This window comes from Ranitomeya variabilis, chromosome 1 (genome assembly GCF_051348905.1).
Source record: "Ranitomeya variabilis isolate aRanVar5 chromosome 1, aRanVar5.hap1, whole genome shotgun sequence".
NCBI lineage: Eukaryota > Metazoa > Chordata > Amphibia > Anura > Dendrobatidae > Ranitomeya > Ranitomeya variabilis.
Window position 1 is genome coordinate 1,148,950,592 of NC_135232.1, and position 14,988 is coordinate 1,148,965,579.

Here is a 14,988-nt window from a genome sequence, read left to right on the forward strand (position 1 = left end):
GCGAAGAGTGTCATGATTCCCAATGGCAGGGAATTTGTCAACATAACACGGGCAAAAACAGGACGAGCTCTAGGGTGATGGAACCTGAGCTGACCGCGATCCTGAACCTCAACACTCAACTAACAATAGCCGGGGAACGTTCCTGGGGGGCCCCTAGACGTCTCGCACCAGCCGGAGATCTAGCTTCCCCTATCAGAAGAATAACAGACCTCACTTGCCTCCAGAGAAATATTCCCACAGAGATAGCAGCCTCCCACATATAATGACGGTGAAATGAGAGGAAGGCACAAACATAGTTATGAAAACAGATTCAGCAAAATGAGGCCCGCTAAAGCTAGATAGCAGAGGATACAAAAGGTGAACTGCGCGGTCAGCTGAAAAACCCTACAAAATACCATCCTGAAATTACTTGAACTCATGTGCCAACTCATGGTACATGAGTGGTAATTTCAGCCCACTAGAGCAACCAGCAGCAGAGAATTACATATCTGCAAGCTGGACTAAAAAACATGAAAGCAATCATGAAACAGGGAAATACAGACTTAGCTTGTCTTGAAGGCCTAGGAGCAGGTAATAGAGACACACACTGATACATTGATAGCCGGCAAGGGAATGACAGGAAAGCCAGGTTAAATAGGAAACACCCAGCCACTGATGGACAGGTGGAAACCAGAGACCGCAACCCACCAAAGTCACCCAGTACCAGTTGTAACCACCAGAGGGAGCCCAAAAACAGAATCCACAACAGTACCCCCCCCTTGAGGAGGGATCACCGAACCCTCACGAGAACCCCCAGGGCGATCAGGATGAGCTCTATGGAAGGCGCGGACCAAATCAGTCGCATGAACATCAGAGGCGACCACCCAGGAATTATCCTCCTGACCATAACCCTTCCACTTAACCAAATACTGGAGTTTACGTCTGGAAACACGAGAATCCAAGATCTTCTCAACAACATACTCCAATTCTCCCTCCACCAGCACCGGAGCAGGAGGCTCAACCGAAGGAACAACGGGCACCTCATACCTCCGCAATAACGACCGATGGAACACGTTATGAATAGCAAACGATGCTGGGAGATCCAAACGAAAAGATACAGGGTTAAGAATCTCCAAGATCTTATAAGGACCGATAAACCGAGGCTTAAACTTGGGAGAAGAGACCTTCATAGGGACAAAACGAGAAGACAACCACACCAAGTCCCCAACACGAAGTCGGGGACCCACGCGGCGACGACGATTAGCAAACTGCTGAGCCTTCTCCTGAGACAACTTCAAATTGTCCACCACCTGATTCCAAATCTGATGTAGCCTATCCACCACCACGTCCACTCCAGGACAATCCGAAGGCTCCACCTGACCAGAGGAAAAACGAGGATGAAACCCCGAATTACAAAAGAAAGGAGAAACCAAAGTAGCAGAACTAGCCCGATTATTAAGGGCAAATTCGGCCAGTGGCAAAAAGGCAACCCAGTCATCTTGATCAGCAGAAACAAAACACCTTAAATAAGTTTCCAAGGTCTGATTAGTTCGCTCCGTCTGGCCATTCGTCTGAGGATGGAATGCAGACGAGAAAGACAAATCAATGCCCATCTTAGCACAAAACGTCCGCCAAAATCTAGACACAAACTGGGATCCCCTGTCCGAAACGATATTCTCCGGAATCCCATGCAAACGAACCACGTTCTGAAAAAACAAAGGGACCAACTCAGAGGAGGAAGGCAACTTAGGCAAGGGTACCAAATGAACCATCTTAGAAAAGCGGTCACACACAACCCAGATAACGGACATTTTCTGTGAGACAGGGAGATCTGAAATAAAATCCATGGAAATGTGCGTCCAAGGCCTCTTCGGGATAGGCAAGGATAACAACAACCCACTGGCCCGAGAACAGCAAGGCTTAGCCCGAGCACACACTTCACAAGACTGCACAAAGGTGCGCACATCCCTTGACAAGGAAGGCCACCAAAAAGACCTGGCCACCAAGTCTCTAGTACCAAATATTCCAGGATGACCAGCCAACACAGAAGAATGGACCTCGGAGATGACTCTACTGGTCCAATCATCCGGAACAAACAGTCTTTCTGGTGGACACCGATCAGGTTTATCCGCCTGAAACTCCTGCAATGCACGTCGCAAGTCTGGGGAGACGGCGGACAATATTACCCCATCCCTAAGGATGCCAGTAGGCCCAGAGTCTCCAGGAGAGTCAGGCACAAAACTCCTGGAAAGAGCATCTGCCTTCACATTCTTTGAACCTGGCAAGTATGAAACCACAAAATTGAAACGAGAAAAAAACAACGACCAACGAGCCTGTCTAGGATTCAAACGCCTGGCAGACTCAAGGTAAATCAGATTTTTGTGATCAGTCAAGACCACCACACGATGTCTAGCACCCTCAAGCCAATGACGCCACTCCTCAAATGCCCACTTCATGGCCAAAAGCTCCCGATTACCCACATCATAATTGCGCTCGGCGGGCGAGAATTTTCTAGAAAAGAACGCACATGGCTTCATCACCGAGCCATCGGAACTTCTCTGTGACAAAACCGCCCCCGCTCCAATCTCGGAAGCATCAACCTCAACCTGAAAAGGAAGTGAAACATCTGGTTGACATAACACAGGAGCAGAAGAAAACCGGCGCTTAAGTTCCTGAAAGGCCTCCACAGCCGCAGGAGACCAATTAGCAACATCAGCACCCTTTTTAGTCAAATCAGTCAAAGGTTTAACAACACTGGAAAAATTAGAAATGAACCGACGATAAAAATTAGCAAAACCCAAGAACTTCTGAAGACGCTTAACAGATGTAGGTTGTGTCCAGTCACAAATCGCCTGAACCTTGACGGGATCCATCTCAATAGTAGAAGGAGAAAAAATGTACCCCAAAAAAGAAATCTTCTGGACTCCGAAGAGACATTTTGAGCCCTTCACAAACAGAGAATTGGCCCGCAGGACTTGAAACACCTTCCTGACCTGTAGAACATGAGACTCCCAGTCATCAGAAAACACCAAAATATCATCCAAGTACACAATCATAAACGTATCCAGATATTCACGGAAAATATTGTGCATAAAGGACTGAAAGACTGAAGGAGCATTAGAAAGTCCAAAAGGCATTACCAAATACTCAAAATGGCCCTCAGGCGTATTAAATGCGGTTTTCCACTCATCACCCTGCTTTATCCGCACAAGATTATACGCACCGCGAAGATCTATCTTAGTGAACCACCTAGCCCCCTTAATGCGAGCAAACAAATCAGTCAATAATGGCAATGGATACTGATATTTGACTGTAATCTTATTCAGAAGGCGATAATCTATACAAGGCCTCAGGGAACCATCTTTTTTAGCCACGAAAAAAAAACCTGCTCCCACAGGGGACGAAGATGGACGAATATGTCCCTTTTCCAAGGACTCCTTAATATAATTCCGCATAGCAGTATGCTCTGGCACTGACAGATTAAATAAACGACCCTTAGGGAACTTACTGCCAGGAATTAATTCTATAGCACAGTCACAATCCCTATGAGGAGGGAGCGAATTGAGCTTAGGCTCCTCAAAAACATCCCGATAGTCAGACAAAAACACAGGGACCTCAGAAGGAGTAGATGAAGCAATTGAAATCAGAGGTGCATCATCATGAACCCCCTGACATCCCCAGCTTAACACAGACATTGTCTTCCAATCCAGGACTGGATTATGAGTTTGTAACCATGGCAGACCAAGCATTAGTACATCATGTAAATTATACAGTACAAGGAAGCGAATCACCTCCTGATGAACGGGAGTCATGCGCATGGTCACTTGTGTCCAGTACTGCGGTTTATTCATAGCCAATGGTGTAGAGTCAATTCCCTTCAAAGGAATAGGAACTTCCAGAGGCTCCAGACTAAAACCGCAGCGTTTGGCAAAAGACCAATCCATAAGACTCAGGGCAGCGCCCGAATCCACATAGGCATCGACGGAAATGGAAGACAGTGAAAAAATCAGAGTTACAGACAAAATGAACTTAGGCTGCAGAGTACCAATGGCAAAAGATTTATCAACCTTTTTTGTGCGTTTAGAGCATGCTGATATAACATGAGCTGAATCACCACAATAAAAACACAATCCATTTTTTCGCCTATAATTTTGCCGTTCACTTCTGGACTGAATTCTATCACATTGCATAGTCTCAGGTTCCTGTTCAGAAGACACCGCCAACTGGTGCACAGGTTTGCGCTCCCGTAAACGCCGATCAATCTGAATGGCCATAGTCATAGACTCATTCAGACCTGTAGGCGCAGGGAACCCCACCATAATATCCTTAATGGCCTCAGAAAGACCATCTCTGAAGTTTGCAGCCAGGGCGCACTCATTCCACTGAGTAAGCACCGACCATTTCCGAAATTTTTGACAATATACTTCCGCTTCATCATGCCCCTGAGAGAGGGCTAATAAAGCCTTTTCAGCCTGAATCTCCAGGTTAGGTTCCTCATAGAGCAATCCCAGTGCCAGAAAAAACGCATCCACACTGAGCAATGCAGGATCCCCTGGTGCCAATGCAAATGCCCAATTCTGAGGGTCGCCCCGCAGGAAAGATATTACAATCTTGACCTGCTGAGCAGGGTCTCCAGAGGAGCGAGATTTCAAAGAAAGAAACAATTTGCAATTGTTCCTGAAATTCAGGAAGGTAGATCTATCTCCAGAAAAAAACTCTGGAATAGGAATTCTAGGTTCAGACATAGGAGTGTGAACAACAAAATCCTGTATATTCTGAACTTTTGCAGCAAGATTATTCAGGCTGGAAGCCAAACTCTGGACATCCATGTTAAACAGCTAAGGTCAGAGCCATTCAAGGGTTAAGAGGAGGTAAGAAGCAGCTAGACAGCAATTAAGGGCTAGGCAGCAAAACTCTGAGGGAAAAAATAAAAAATAAAAAAATTCCCTTCAACACTTCTTTTTCTCCTGCTTCAGCCCAAACAATTAACACTTTGTAGGCCGGCTATACTGTCATGATTCCCAATGGCAGGGAATTTGTCAACATAACACGGGCAAAAACAGGACGAGCTCTAGGGTGATGGAACCTGAGCTGACCGCGATCCTGAACCTCAACACTCAACTAACAGCAGCCGGGGAACGTTCCTGGGGGGACTCTAGACGTCTCGCGCCAGCCAGAGATCTAGCTTCCCCTATCAGAAGAATAACAGACCTCACTTGCCTCCAGAGAAATATTCCCACAGAGATAGCAGTCTCCCACATGTAATGACAGTGAAATGAGAGGAAGGCACAAACATAGTTATGAAAACAGATTCAGCAAAATGAGGCCCGCTAAAGCTAGATAGCAGAGGATACAAAAGGTGAACTGCGCGGTCAGCTGAAAAACCCTACAAAATACCATCCTGAAATTACTTGAACTCATGTGCCAACTCATGGTACATGAGTGGTAATTTCAGCCCACTAGAGCAACCAGCAGCAGAGAATTACATATCTGCAAGCTGGACTAAAAAACATGAAAGCAATCATGAAACAGGGAAATACAGACTTAGCTTGTCTTGAAGGCCTAGGAGCAGGTAACAGAGACACACACTGATACATTGATAGCCGGCAAGGGAATGACAGGAAAGCCAGGTTAAATAGGAAACACCCAGCCACTGATGGACAGGTGGAAACCAGAGACCGCAACCCACCAAAGTCACCCAGTACCAGTTGTAACCACCAGAGGGAGCCCAAAAACAGAATCCACAACAGAAGAGCCCAAGAACATCTGACTTAGAAGATGTGACTTATACAGAGATAATAGGCTGGAAGACTACCCAAAACATAAGCCACCCTGGTATGGAAGTTGTAAAGTTGTGGTGGCACCAGCTGCGGGACCCTACTATAAATCTCTCTCTGGGCCCCTCCATGCTATGTCCCCTTCTGCTCACCCTTGTCCCCCTACTTCTCTATGGCAAAATGCAACTGCGGCGCCCGGACGTTGCTCTGGCTCCGGAGACGATAAAAGGGAAGCAGGCAGCGAGGGCGAGCGGTGATGCCATTGTTTAGAGAAACCTCAATTACAATCACTTTAGCTCGGAATTAACATTTGATATTGTTCCTGCGCTGATTTCTTGGTTCAATCTCAAAGCAACTTCACATAAGCTGCTCTACATAAACCAGATGTGTGCTGGATCCCGTCGGCACGGCTTCCCATAAAAATGCCTGTCTTTTTCATGGTAGGCAGCGGTCATAGCGTAAGAAAAGTTGGCCGAGCCATTAAAGGAGCTTCTGTCAGCAAAAGCCACACGTTGTGTGCCTCCGGAGCCTTGTTCAATCACACAGCCCTCTCCTCTGCCCAACGGTAAAGTAAACCGGCTTCCTGATGTCATACTGGAACGCCATGTAATGGGCTTTGCATGCGGAGTACAATCCCTTCCATTCTCTGAGAGACGGCAGATGAAAGGGCACGAGATCAAAACACCCCTTCCTTCCTCATACAAAAGTGAAAAAAGCAAGATGGCCTCCAAATACAGATAGAAGAAATATCGTAAAAAAAATCTTACATTTAACCCATTTATGGCCAACTTAGAAACTTCTCCAGGCTATAGTAAAGTCACATGCACAACCAGAGGACCCAAGAACCGCACATAGAAATACTCTGTGCTGCCATAGGATAGAGATCCGTTCTAGTCTTTGAGTTCCACCTCCCGCTTCCATGAGGCCCCATCATACATGGCTCTGTCCTCAGTAACCTCATCAAATGAATGAACTAGTCTCTGCCCACCTCGCCCCAAATTATGGTCAATATGTCAATTAAAGAAGTGCTACCAACATTCCCAAAAAAGGTGATATTTCTTGTGCGCTGGGGATACCACTCCTGAGAAGGGTCCTGAGTCCCCTGGTTGAATAGACCCTATAAACCATGCCCACTGCTGCTCCGTTCATTGCCTATGGGACAGACAAGTGCGGCAGTCATGACCTCCATTAGTCCCGGAGACTTTGAATGGAGAAACACTGCACATGCCCCATTGCCACACCATTCAAGCAGGGCGCTTGGAACCACCTTTCTCATGATCCATGGGGGTCCGAGTACTGGAATCCCAAGCGATTTTGTTGCAATCCTGGTACAAGCCTTTTAAGACTAGCTCTTCTCCAGAAAGGAGTGCCTAAAGGTTTCTACACACTGAGACTTTTTTTTCATCCGAGAATTAATTTACATGTTTTGCCAAGAATTGCCTGCACCAACTGGATCTCCGTAAGCCATGGAAATATTGCTGTCAGAATACTCAAAACCATTGGCGTCATCATTTCAATGTTGTCCTCCGCGGAGTCTAACACCAGCCCTCCAAGTTAACTGAAGTAAACTAAGCTCCAAGGGTCAACTATATATTCACAGGACACAAGTTAGAGCCACAAGAAGGCTTGGAACAAGCTGAAATGTTGCCCGCATTAAGCACTGTATGCTGGAAAGGAGTCTGGTCCGGAGCCCCGGCTTCATTCAATGTTATATCACCGCCCGTGTTACTGTTTCTTACCCAAATAGTCATCAAAAGAGAATTTGTCATTGTCCCATATTTGTAGGATAAGGTTTGGGGGAATTTTATTCTCAGTCTTGTCCACGCTCCAGAAATGTTCCTGTGGAAGACACACATGAATCATATATAGAGACTGCATATTGTGCATACGTGGTGTTAGTTTGCACAAGTGTGGCATTATTTTCTGCATGTACGGCATTAGTTTTTGCATACGTGGCATTAATTTGTGCATGAACGCCATTAGTTTGTGCATGCGCAGCGTTAGTTTGTGCATGCGCGGTGTTAGTTTGTGCATGCACATCATTAGTTTGCTCATGTGCAGCATTAGTTTGGGCATGCACGGCGTTAGTTTGTGCACGTGAAGCGTTAGTTTGTGCATGAGTGGCATTAGTTTGTGCATGTGCGGCATTAGTTTGGGCATGCACGGTGTTAGTTTGTGCATGTGTGGCGTTAGTTTGTGCACGCGCTGTGTTAGTTTGTGCAAGTGAGGTGTTAGTTTGGGCATGCACGGTGTTAGTTTGTGCATTTGTGGCGTTAATTTGTGCATGACTGGCATTAGTTTATGCATGAGCAGCATTAGTTTATGCATGAACAGAGTTACTTTGTTCATGCACTGCATTAGTTTGTGCATGTATGTTGTTAGTTTGTGCATGCGTGGCATTAGTTTGTGCATGCATGGCATTAGTTTGTGCATGTGCAGCGTTAGTTTGTGCATGTGCGGCGTTAGATTCTGCATGTGCTGCTTTTGTTCAACAATGATAGAAACAAACAATGACCAGGATCAGAATCCAGGCAGCCGTCGGTAATACTAATTGTAAATTACAAACTTGGTCAGTGTTATATGGAGACACGTTTTTTAAGCAAAAAGTAATGCCTGGAAAAAACCTTCAAAAATCCCTTTACATACAGCAACAGAAGGATGACAAAACAGATAACCATTGTGGAGTTACAGGCACCCACTGTAGGAAGCATGCAATCCTGCACAGATCGTATTATGTTTCATCCAGACACATCTGTGTGGCCTGGAGAGGAAGTCTCTAGTGCCACAGAAAGGGCTGTACTGATAGCACATAGTATGTAGATGAATATCTGGTAAGGAACTCGAATGTGCAGAAAGCAGGCCCCATACACACTAGAAAGTCATCTGGTGTCAGAGAAATTGTGGGATCTACTTTCTAATATTGCCATTACACTTTGCAACTAGTGATGAGCGAATATACTCGTTACTCGAGATTTAGTTTGCTTGCCGCAGCTGAATGATTTACATCTGTTCGCCAGCATAAGTACATGTGGGGATTCCCTAGCAACCAGACAACCCCCACATGTACTTATGCTGGCTATCAGATGTAAATCATTCAGCTGCGGCAAGAAAAACGAAATCTCCAAGCACTAAAAAATACTCGGAGGACCCCCGAGCGTGCTGGAGAAATCTTGAGTAACGAGTATATTCGCTCATCACTATTTGCAACCCTCGAATTTCGTTCCCTTCAACCACAGAAATAAATTAGAATATTTTTTCCAATGTAGAAATGCCAAAATGACTCCATTACTTCCCCGGTATCCTTAAGGAAAGCCAGTTCCCTTCAAAAGCTGGATCAAGGTCCAGGCAAATCCTACTCTGTCCTCATGGCCATGCTCACTAAAGGGTTGGACACTGACTTACAGGATGGACCTGCAGGTGTTACCCTCAGTAAATGTGTCTTTGCCACTTCTCAGGATGTGGTTCCCTTACAAGTTCCCTCCTGATCGGCCTGGGTGGGAAGCGTGGTCATTAGCTTCTGCTCCACCCTGAAAACCCCATGTCATGTTCTCCTCTCTCAGGAAGGAAGCCAACCACCATGGCTCCAAGTTCTGCTTGGGTGGGAGACAGAGAAGATGCTGGAAGCAAGATAAGCAAGATCGGGTCTCCCTTGGCTTTGGGTAGTGGAAGCCACTAGTCCTTGACCCTTGCTGCGGCTTTCTGTCTCGGTGAGCTGGAGATCAGTTATTGGGGGCTTTTCTGCAGTGCAGAGGGCTACAACTGACTGCATCCTAGTGCTGTTTTTTGGGATACTTAAGTAATATTTTAGCGCACTCGGGTATAGAGCACAGTTCTCGAGCCTTTAAAAAGAAATTGACATACAGGATAGACAACTCCTATGGAAGAGACAGTGCCCTCTCAAAGTTGAGTCAGGGTATCTCATCCAGCAAGTGGAGCAAGTACCCGAAAGAAGCTGACTGTAGATGACTGTCTGTGTTGGCTAATGTGTTTGCACTTTTGCTTATAGGGTCTTTACCTTTCAGATGGCACTGGTGTCATCTATACTATCTTCTTGTATTTATTGGTTAAAGTTCTGGATTGTTAGCAATTCTATGTACTTTTCCTAAGGAGATTTGCCAATAAGACTCTTAGCCATTGCCCTTACGGAGTGGTAACGTTAAGGCCATCTCTTCCACTAAAAGCCCCACAACAGCTGTCTGTAGATGGGTTCTGGGTTTGTCTCATGACCCTGGCCATATAGAAAGTCTCCTTACGGGGTTAGGCTCTGGTTTACGGAGAAACTACCATCTATAAGTGGCACTAGTGATATTTTCCATCAGGTAGAGAACAAAATTATAGCCCAAAACCAAATTGTCTTATTCCGATCCCGAATCAACAGATCACGGGAACTTCATCACTGCAATAATATTTCAAGGCAAAGTGATGACCACGATCTCACTACGATGTAGTCAACAGGAGGCCCCATAAATGTATTTAGCATCCCCCGTGGCTCCACCACGATGATTCTCTCTCATAGAAAGAGCTCCACGGTCCGGCCAGACAGCCAGGCTTTGTGCTCGGCATGTTTCTGGGCCGCTCTTACCTTCTTAGACACTGAGCAGACCTGCTCCGCGGGAAGATAATCAAACGGGAACACGAAGCGCCAGTTAAAATTCCCTTCGCCTCCCATAGACCTGTAGTGCACATCTGTTTTCTGTTTATTTTCTTCGTGGCCGATCAGCCAGCTAGGAGAAGGAGAACAGGACAGCCGCGTTTACCTCCCGAGGAAGTATATTTGTATAACACACACAACATGTCATTGGAACAAAGGCATTACTTTCATGTGAGATCTGGACGGGCAGCACCTATACCGGGGAGAATGTGTATGGAACGTTATATAAACCAGTTCAATATGTGCGGAGTTCAAAGCCGGAGTGTGCGGAGAGACCTACGCCCCTCCACCGGAGGTTGCCCCCGTCTCATTTCATTCTGCCAGCTCTCCTGCTACTGTTGTGGGCATCGGAAAACCCTGAAATGGAGTAAAGTTGGGGAATGTGCAGGAGGGTTGTCTGCCGCTCGATACAATCCACGGAGAAAACAAACCTCTATGTCATGCAGGAGCAAATCTAGAAAGGAGATTGTGCCCCTTAAAGGGACTGTATCACCAAGTTTCTGCTACCCCATCTGAGAGCAGCATGATGTAGAGACAGAGACCATGATTCCGAGGATGTACCCCTTAGTTTACTGGGTGCAGCCGTTGTGATACAATTACAGTTTTCTCTGCTGCAAATCTAATTGGGCTCAGAATGCTGAGCTCTGTATAACCCCGCCCACACCACTGATTGGTCCATCAGGGAGGAGGGGTTACAAAGAGCAACGGACTAGGTGACACAAGACAATTAGTCCACTAGTGATAATCTCCTGCTGATAAAACTCTGATTTAATAGGAACGGCAACACACAGCCTAGTAAGTGCTACATTATGCTGTTCTCAGATTACATAGCAAAAACCTGCAGCAGATTCCCTTTATGTAAACCTTTTATAAATTGTTGTATGGAATAATCGGATTTGCAACGTGCAGATATATGCCCCCAAGATCATGCCCCCGTTAAGTCAGGCCCATGACTAGAGAGGAGAAAACTAAATTTTATATTCTGGTGATTTGAATATTTCTGGTGTTCGGTTGGTGACGTGAAGTGCCCATACCTAATAAACGCCACCCGAACTTTATCTCAGAAAGTTGTGCACAAATGTTGGCAGAATTTGGGGTCATGGTGTTGCATTTCCAGTCATACAATCCTTTTGTGTGAAGTCACAAAGTTTTGCTGTGAGACAGGCAGGAAATGTCTATAATAACTGTGCTGCAAGGCTTGTATGACGACTAGGGGAATCCAAGGGGGGCAAATACTTTTTTATGTATCTGAGCGATATCTGCCCCTTATGGTGCAGGGATTTTTAGTGTCCATAAGTTGCATTTTTGACCCCCTCAAAGCCCCCATTTATTTGGAAGGAGACCAGCTCACAATCCATGGACCTCGCGTGGGTTCAGAGAGATTCTCCAAAGCTAAAAGACTGAATGGGACTGAGCTGCAGCCGAACATTCAGACACAGGACTGAAGGGTGGTCACATCGTGGTTCTGATGACGGGCCCTGCTTGATGACCACACGGGCTCCTCACCTCTTCACATAAATGTCACTCATCTTCTCTCCAGTGACGCTGACATCATCCAGGATAACGTCTTTCGTGTTCCATATGATGCAACGCAAGAAGAACCTGAGGGGAAGAGAGATTAATAGGAAAGACTGATGGACAAAATGTAGAAAAATGGCCCAGAAACTCCCAAACCGCCAGACTAGACTGCGGCGGTCACAAAGCGCTCAGTATGGATGCATCATTTCATAAGGCCTACAGTTCACCCCAGAAGGAGACAGGTGTTTTAAAAGTTCCACTGAGCGAAAAAAAAAAAAAAAGAGTTTTCTAAAGTAGATTTGTTATCAGATATCACAATACAAAACATATAGATTACTAAATAGATCTCCTAGACCCGATGAGACTAGTGTACTTGCATAGACAATCCATGTCAGACAGGATGTATAATCCCGATGATAAGCTGAGCATTTTATCAGTCTAGCCATTGCTGCACAAATAAAGTGCTCATTTTATTAAGAGTTAGAGAAACTTTCACAAAGGATTACACAGCTATTCCAGGACTCCAGCATGCTTCACTGTAGGAATCACCAGGCCTCCAGCATTCTTCACTGTAGGAATCACAGAGCCTCCAGCATGCTTCACTGTAGAAATCACCAGGCCTCCAGCATGTTTCATTGTAGCAATCGCCAAGCTACCACCATGCGATACTGTAGGAATCACCAGGAAACTATCATGCTTCACTGTAGGAATCACTGGAACACCACCATGCTTCACTGTAGGCATTACCACTACACCACTATAATTCACAGGAGGCATCCTTGATTAACAGTTGTCCTTCACTGTTGACATCACTGGTCCACCACCATGTTTAACAGTAGGCATCATGATCCACTGCCATGTTTCACTGTATTCATCACAGAGGCACTACCATGCTTCACTGAGGAATCACAGAGACACCAACATGATCCACTGTAGTAATCACTGGGTCACTACCATGCTTTAATGTAGGCATCACCTATACACCTCCATGCTTCACAGTAGGCATCACAAATGTGCCACCAAGCTTTAGTCTAGAAATCACTGGGCCACCACCATCCTTCACTGCTGGGATGGTGTTGTTTACAGCAGATGCTTCAATCTTGCTCCACCAGACATACTATTGGCCCAAAAAGTTCCTGTTTGGTTTCATTGCTCCACAAAACTGAATCCTAAAACTTATCAGAGCCAACTTTTCTTGTGCTTTAGGGAAACCATCAGCATTTAGTATGTGCCTTACTGTACAAACAGAAACTCGGTGTCTGTTACCACCAAATATCGTTGCAGGCCTTTTACAGTCACTGGAGGGGTCTTTAATCATCTGCATCCTCACGGATCTGGTGGCTGCCGATGATAGCGTCCTATTCTCACCACACCCACGTAGTGTAGTCCGTGTTCCACTGTGACCTGTGCTTCCAACTGTATTCCTAGAAACATTTTTATGCCTTTGCATCTTTTTGTGTCCTATTCCTTGTTTGTCCGAGCTTATGATCTCTTCTAGTAACAAAAACTGGTTTCTAGCTATGTATTATGTCTTTAGCAGGTCACAACAGCCACAGGGGCAGCAAGTCATAACAGCCAGAGAGGCTCTAACATTAAGAAACTGGTTATGAAGGAATAATTCTGAGACTGCAACAGTCAGTAAAAGGGGCATTTTGTGATGAATTTGTTATATTAGTTGTGTTGAACTTTACACATCGATTTTGACTCATTAGTTTATGGCAAAAAGCAGAAAGTTTGTACATTTTGCTAATAAAACTAATCTATAATGGGGGTGATTGGATTGACGGCTCGGATCACTGGAGAGGTATTTTACAGAGGGTATGACCGAGGACTAGGTTACAGAGAGTCCATGTACTCTGCATAGACCTCAGCTTTCACATCCGACCCCTCTGAAGACAGCTGGTTACCATATCCATGAAAAGACAGTGGCACCTGCAATGGATGAGGCTGAACATGACGCACGGTGTGTTACAAGGCGGTTACATATTACATTGATTGAGCAACGTCCTCATATGGTTCCCACCGCTTCTGCAGAGTCATTCTCCCACGATTCTTCGCTATCTCCTTATATTTTGGCCAAACTTATAAAATCATCTCAGCTGGATCCTATCTGAGCCCAGGAGTCAATGAGTATTCCTATCTGCAGTCAAAACCCTCGTCAATAGCAAAAAACAAATCTATCCGGTCATACGAACACCTAGTAAAGAAAGGAGCCACATGTGCAGCGGGATTCATCCTTCTGAGCCCTGAGAGAGCGCGGCGGTCAGATGTCACCCCGGATAGTTCATTCCTGCCCTACCCTAAAAAAGTGGACGAATATCTACCCCGGGTCATATCCACATTACTCTACGAATTATTAATTCCAATGTTTCTGTGTATTGTTATCAAGCCTTGTTCACACTTATACAGGAGGGTTTCTACGATGTAGCAGGGTTTGCTCCACCACACATAATTCCCAATGCTGCCGCCTGTCACACTTAAGTCTTACCGCTTTGCTTTTCTGGGCGTTATATTAAATGGCGGGCCCGGGGGTCCAAAAGACTTGGGAAATAAGTCCACCCACATCTGCAGCTTTCCCTGCAAAGGCAACGAAGATATGATACAGAAAATGGGTAAAAGGCAATGAATATATCAACAGATGTAATGTGGAGCTAAATCACACAACGTATCAGAATAGGGGAACACATTACATTACTGATCCTGAGTTACCTCCTGTATTATACCCCAGAGCTGCACTCACTATTCTGCTGGTGCAGTCACTGTGTACATACATTACATTACTGATCGTGAGTTACATCCTGTATTATACCCCAGAGCTGCACTCACTATTCTGCTGGTGCAGTCACTGTGTACTTACATTACATTACTGATCCTGACTTACATCCTCTAATATACCCCAGAGCTGCACTCACTATTCTGCTGATGCAGTCGCTGTATACATACATTACATTACTGATCCTGAGTTACATCCTGTATTATACCACAGAGCTGCACTCACTATTCTGCTGGTGCAGTCACTGTGTACATACATTACATTACTGATCCTTAGTTACATCCTGTATT

At 45.5% G+C, this 14,988-nt stretch overlaps 1 protein-coding gene across 3 annotated transcripts in view; it reads right to left on the reverse strand.

Moving 5' to 3' along the window:
- DYSF (dysferlin) overlaps positions 1-14,988 on the reverse strand; it is a 441,189-nt gene that overhangs the window by 10,046 nt on the left and 416,155 nt on the right. For all 3 annotated transcript variants that reach the window (XM_077280344.1, XM_077280346.1, XM_077280345.1), the window contains 4 exons: positions 14,414-14,502; positions 11,914-12,009; positions 10,339-10,480; positions 7,496-7,595 (listed from right to left, as the gene is read on the reverse strand). In XM_077280344.1, the coding sequence (XP_077136459.1) occupies positions 7,496-7,595; positions 10,339-10,480; positions 11,914-12,009; positions 14,414-14,502 (427 nt within the window). The remainder of the gene's footprint in view (positions 1-7,495; positions 7,596-10,338; positions 10,481-11,913; positions 12,010-14,413; positions 14,503-14,988) is intronic.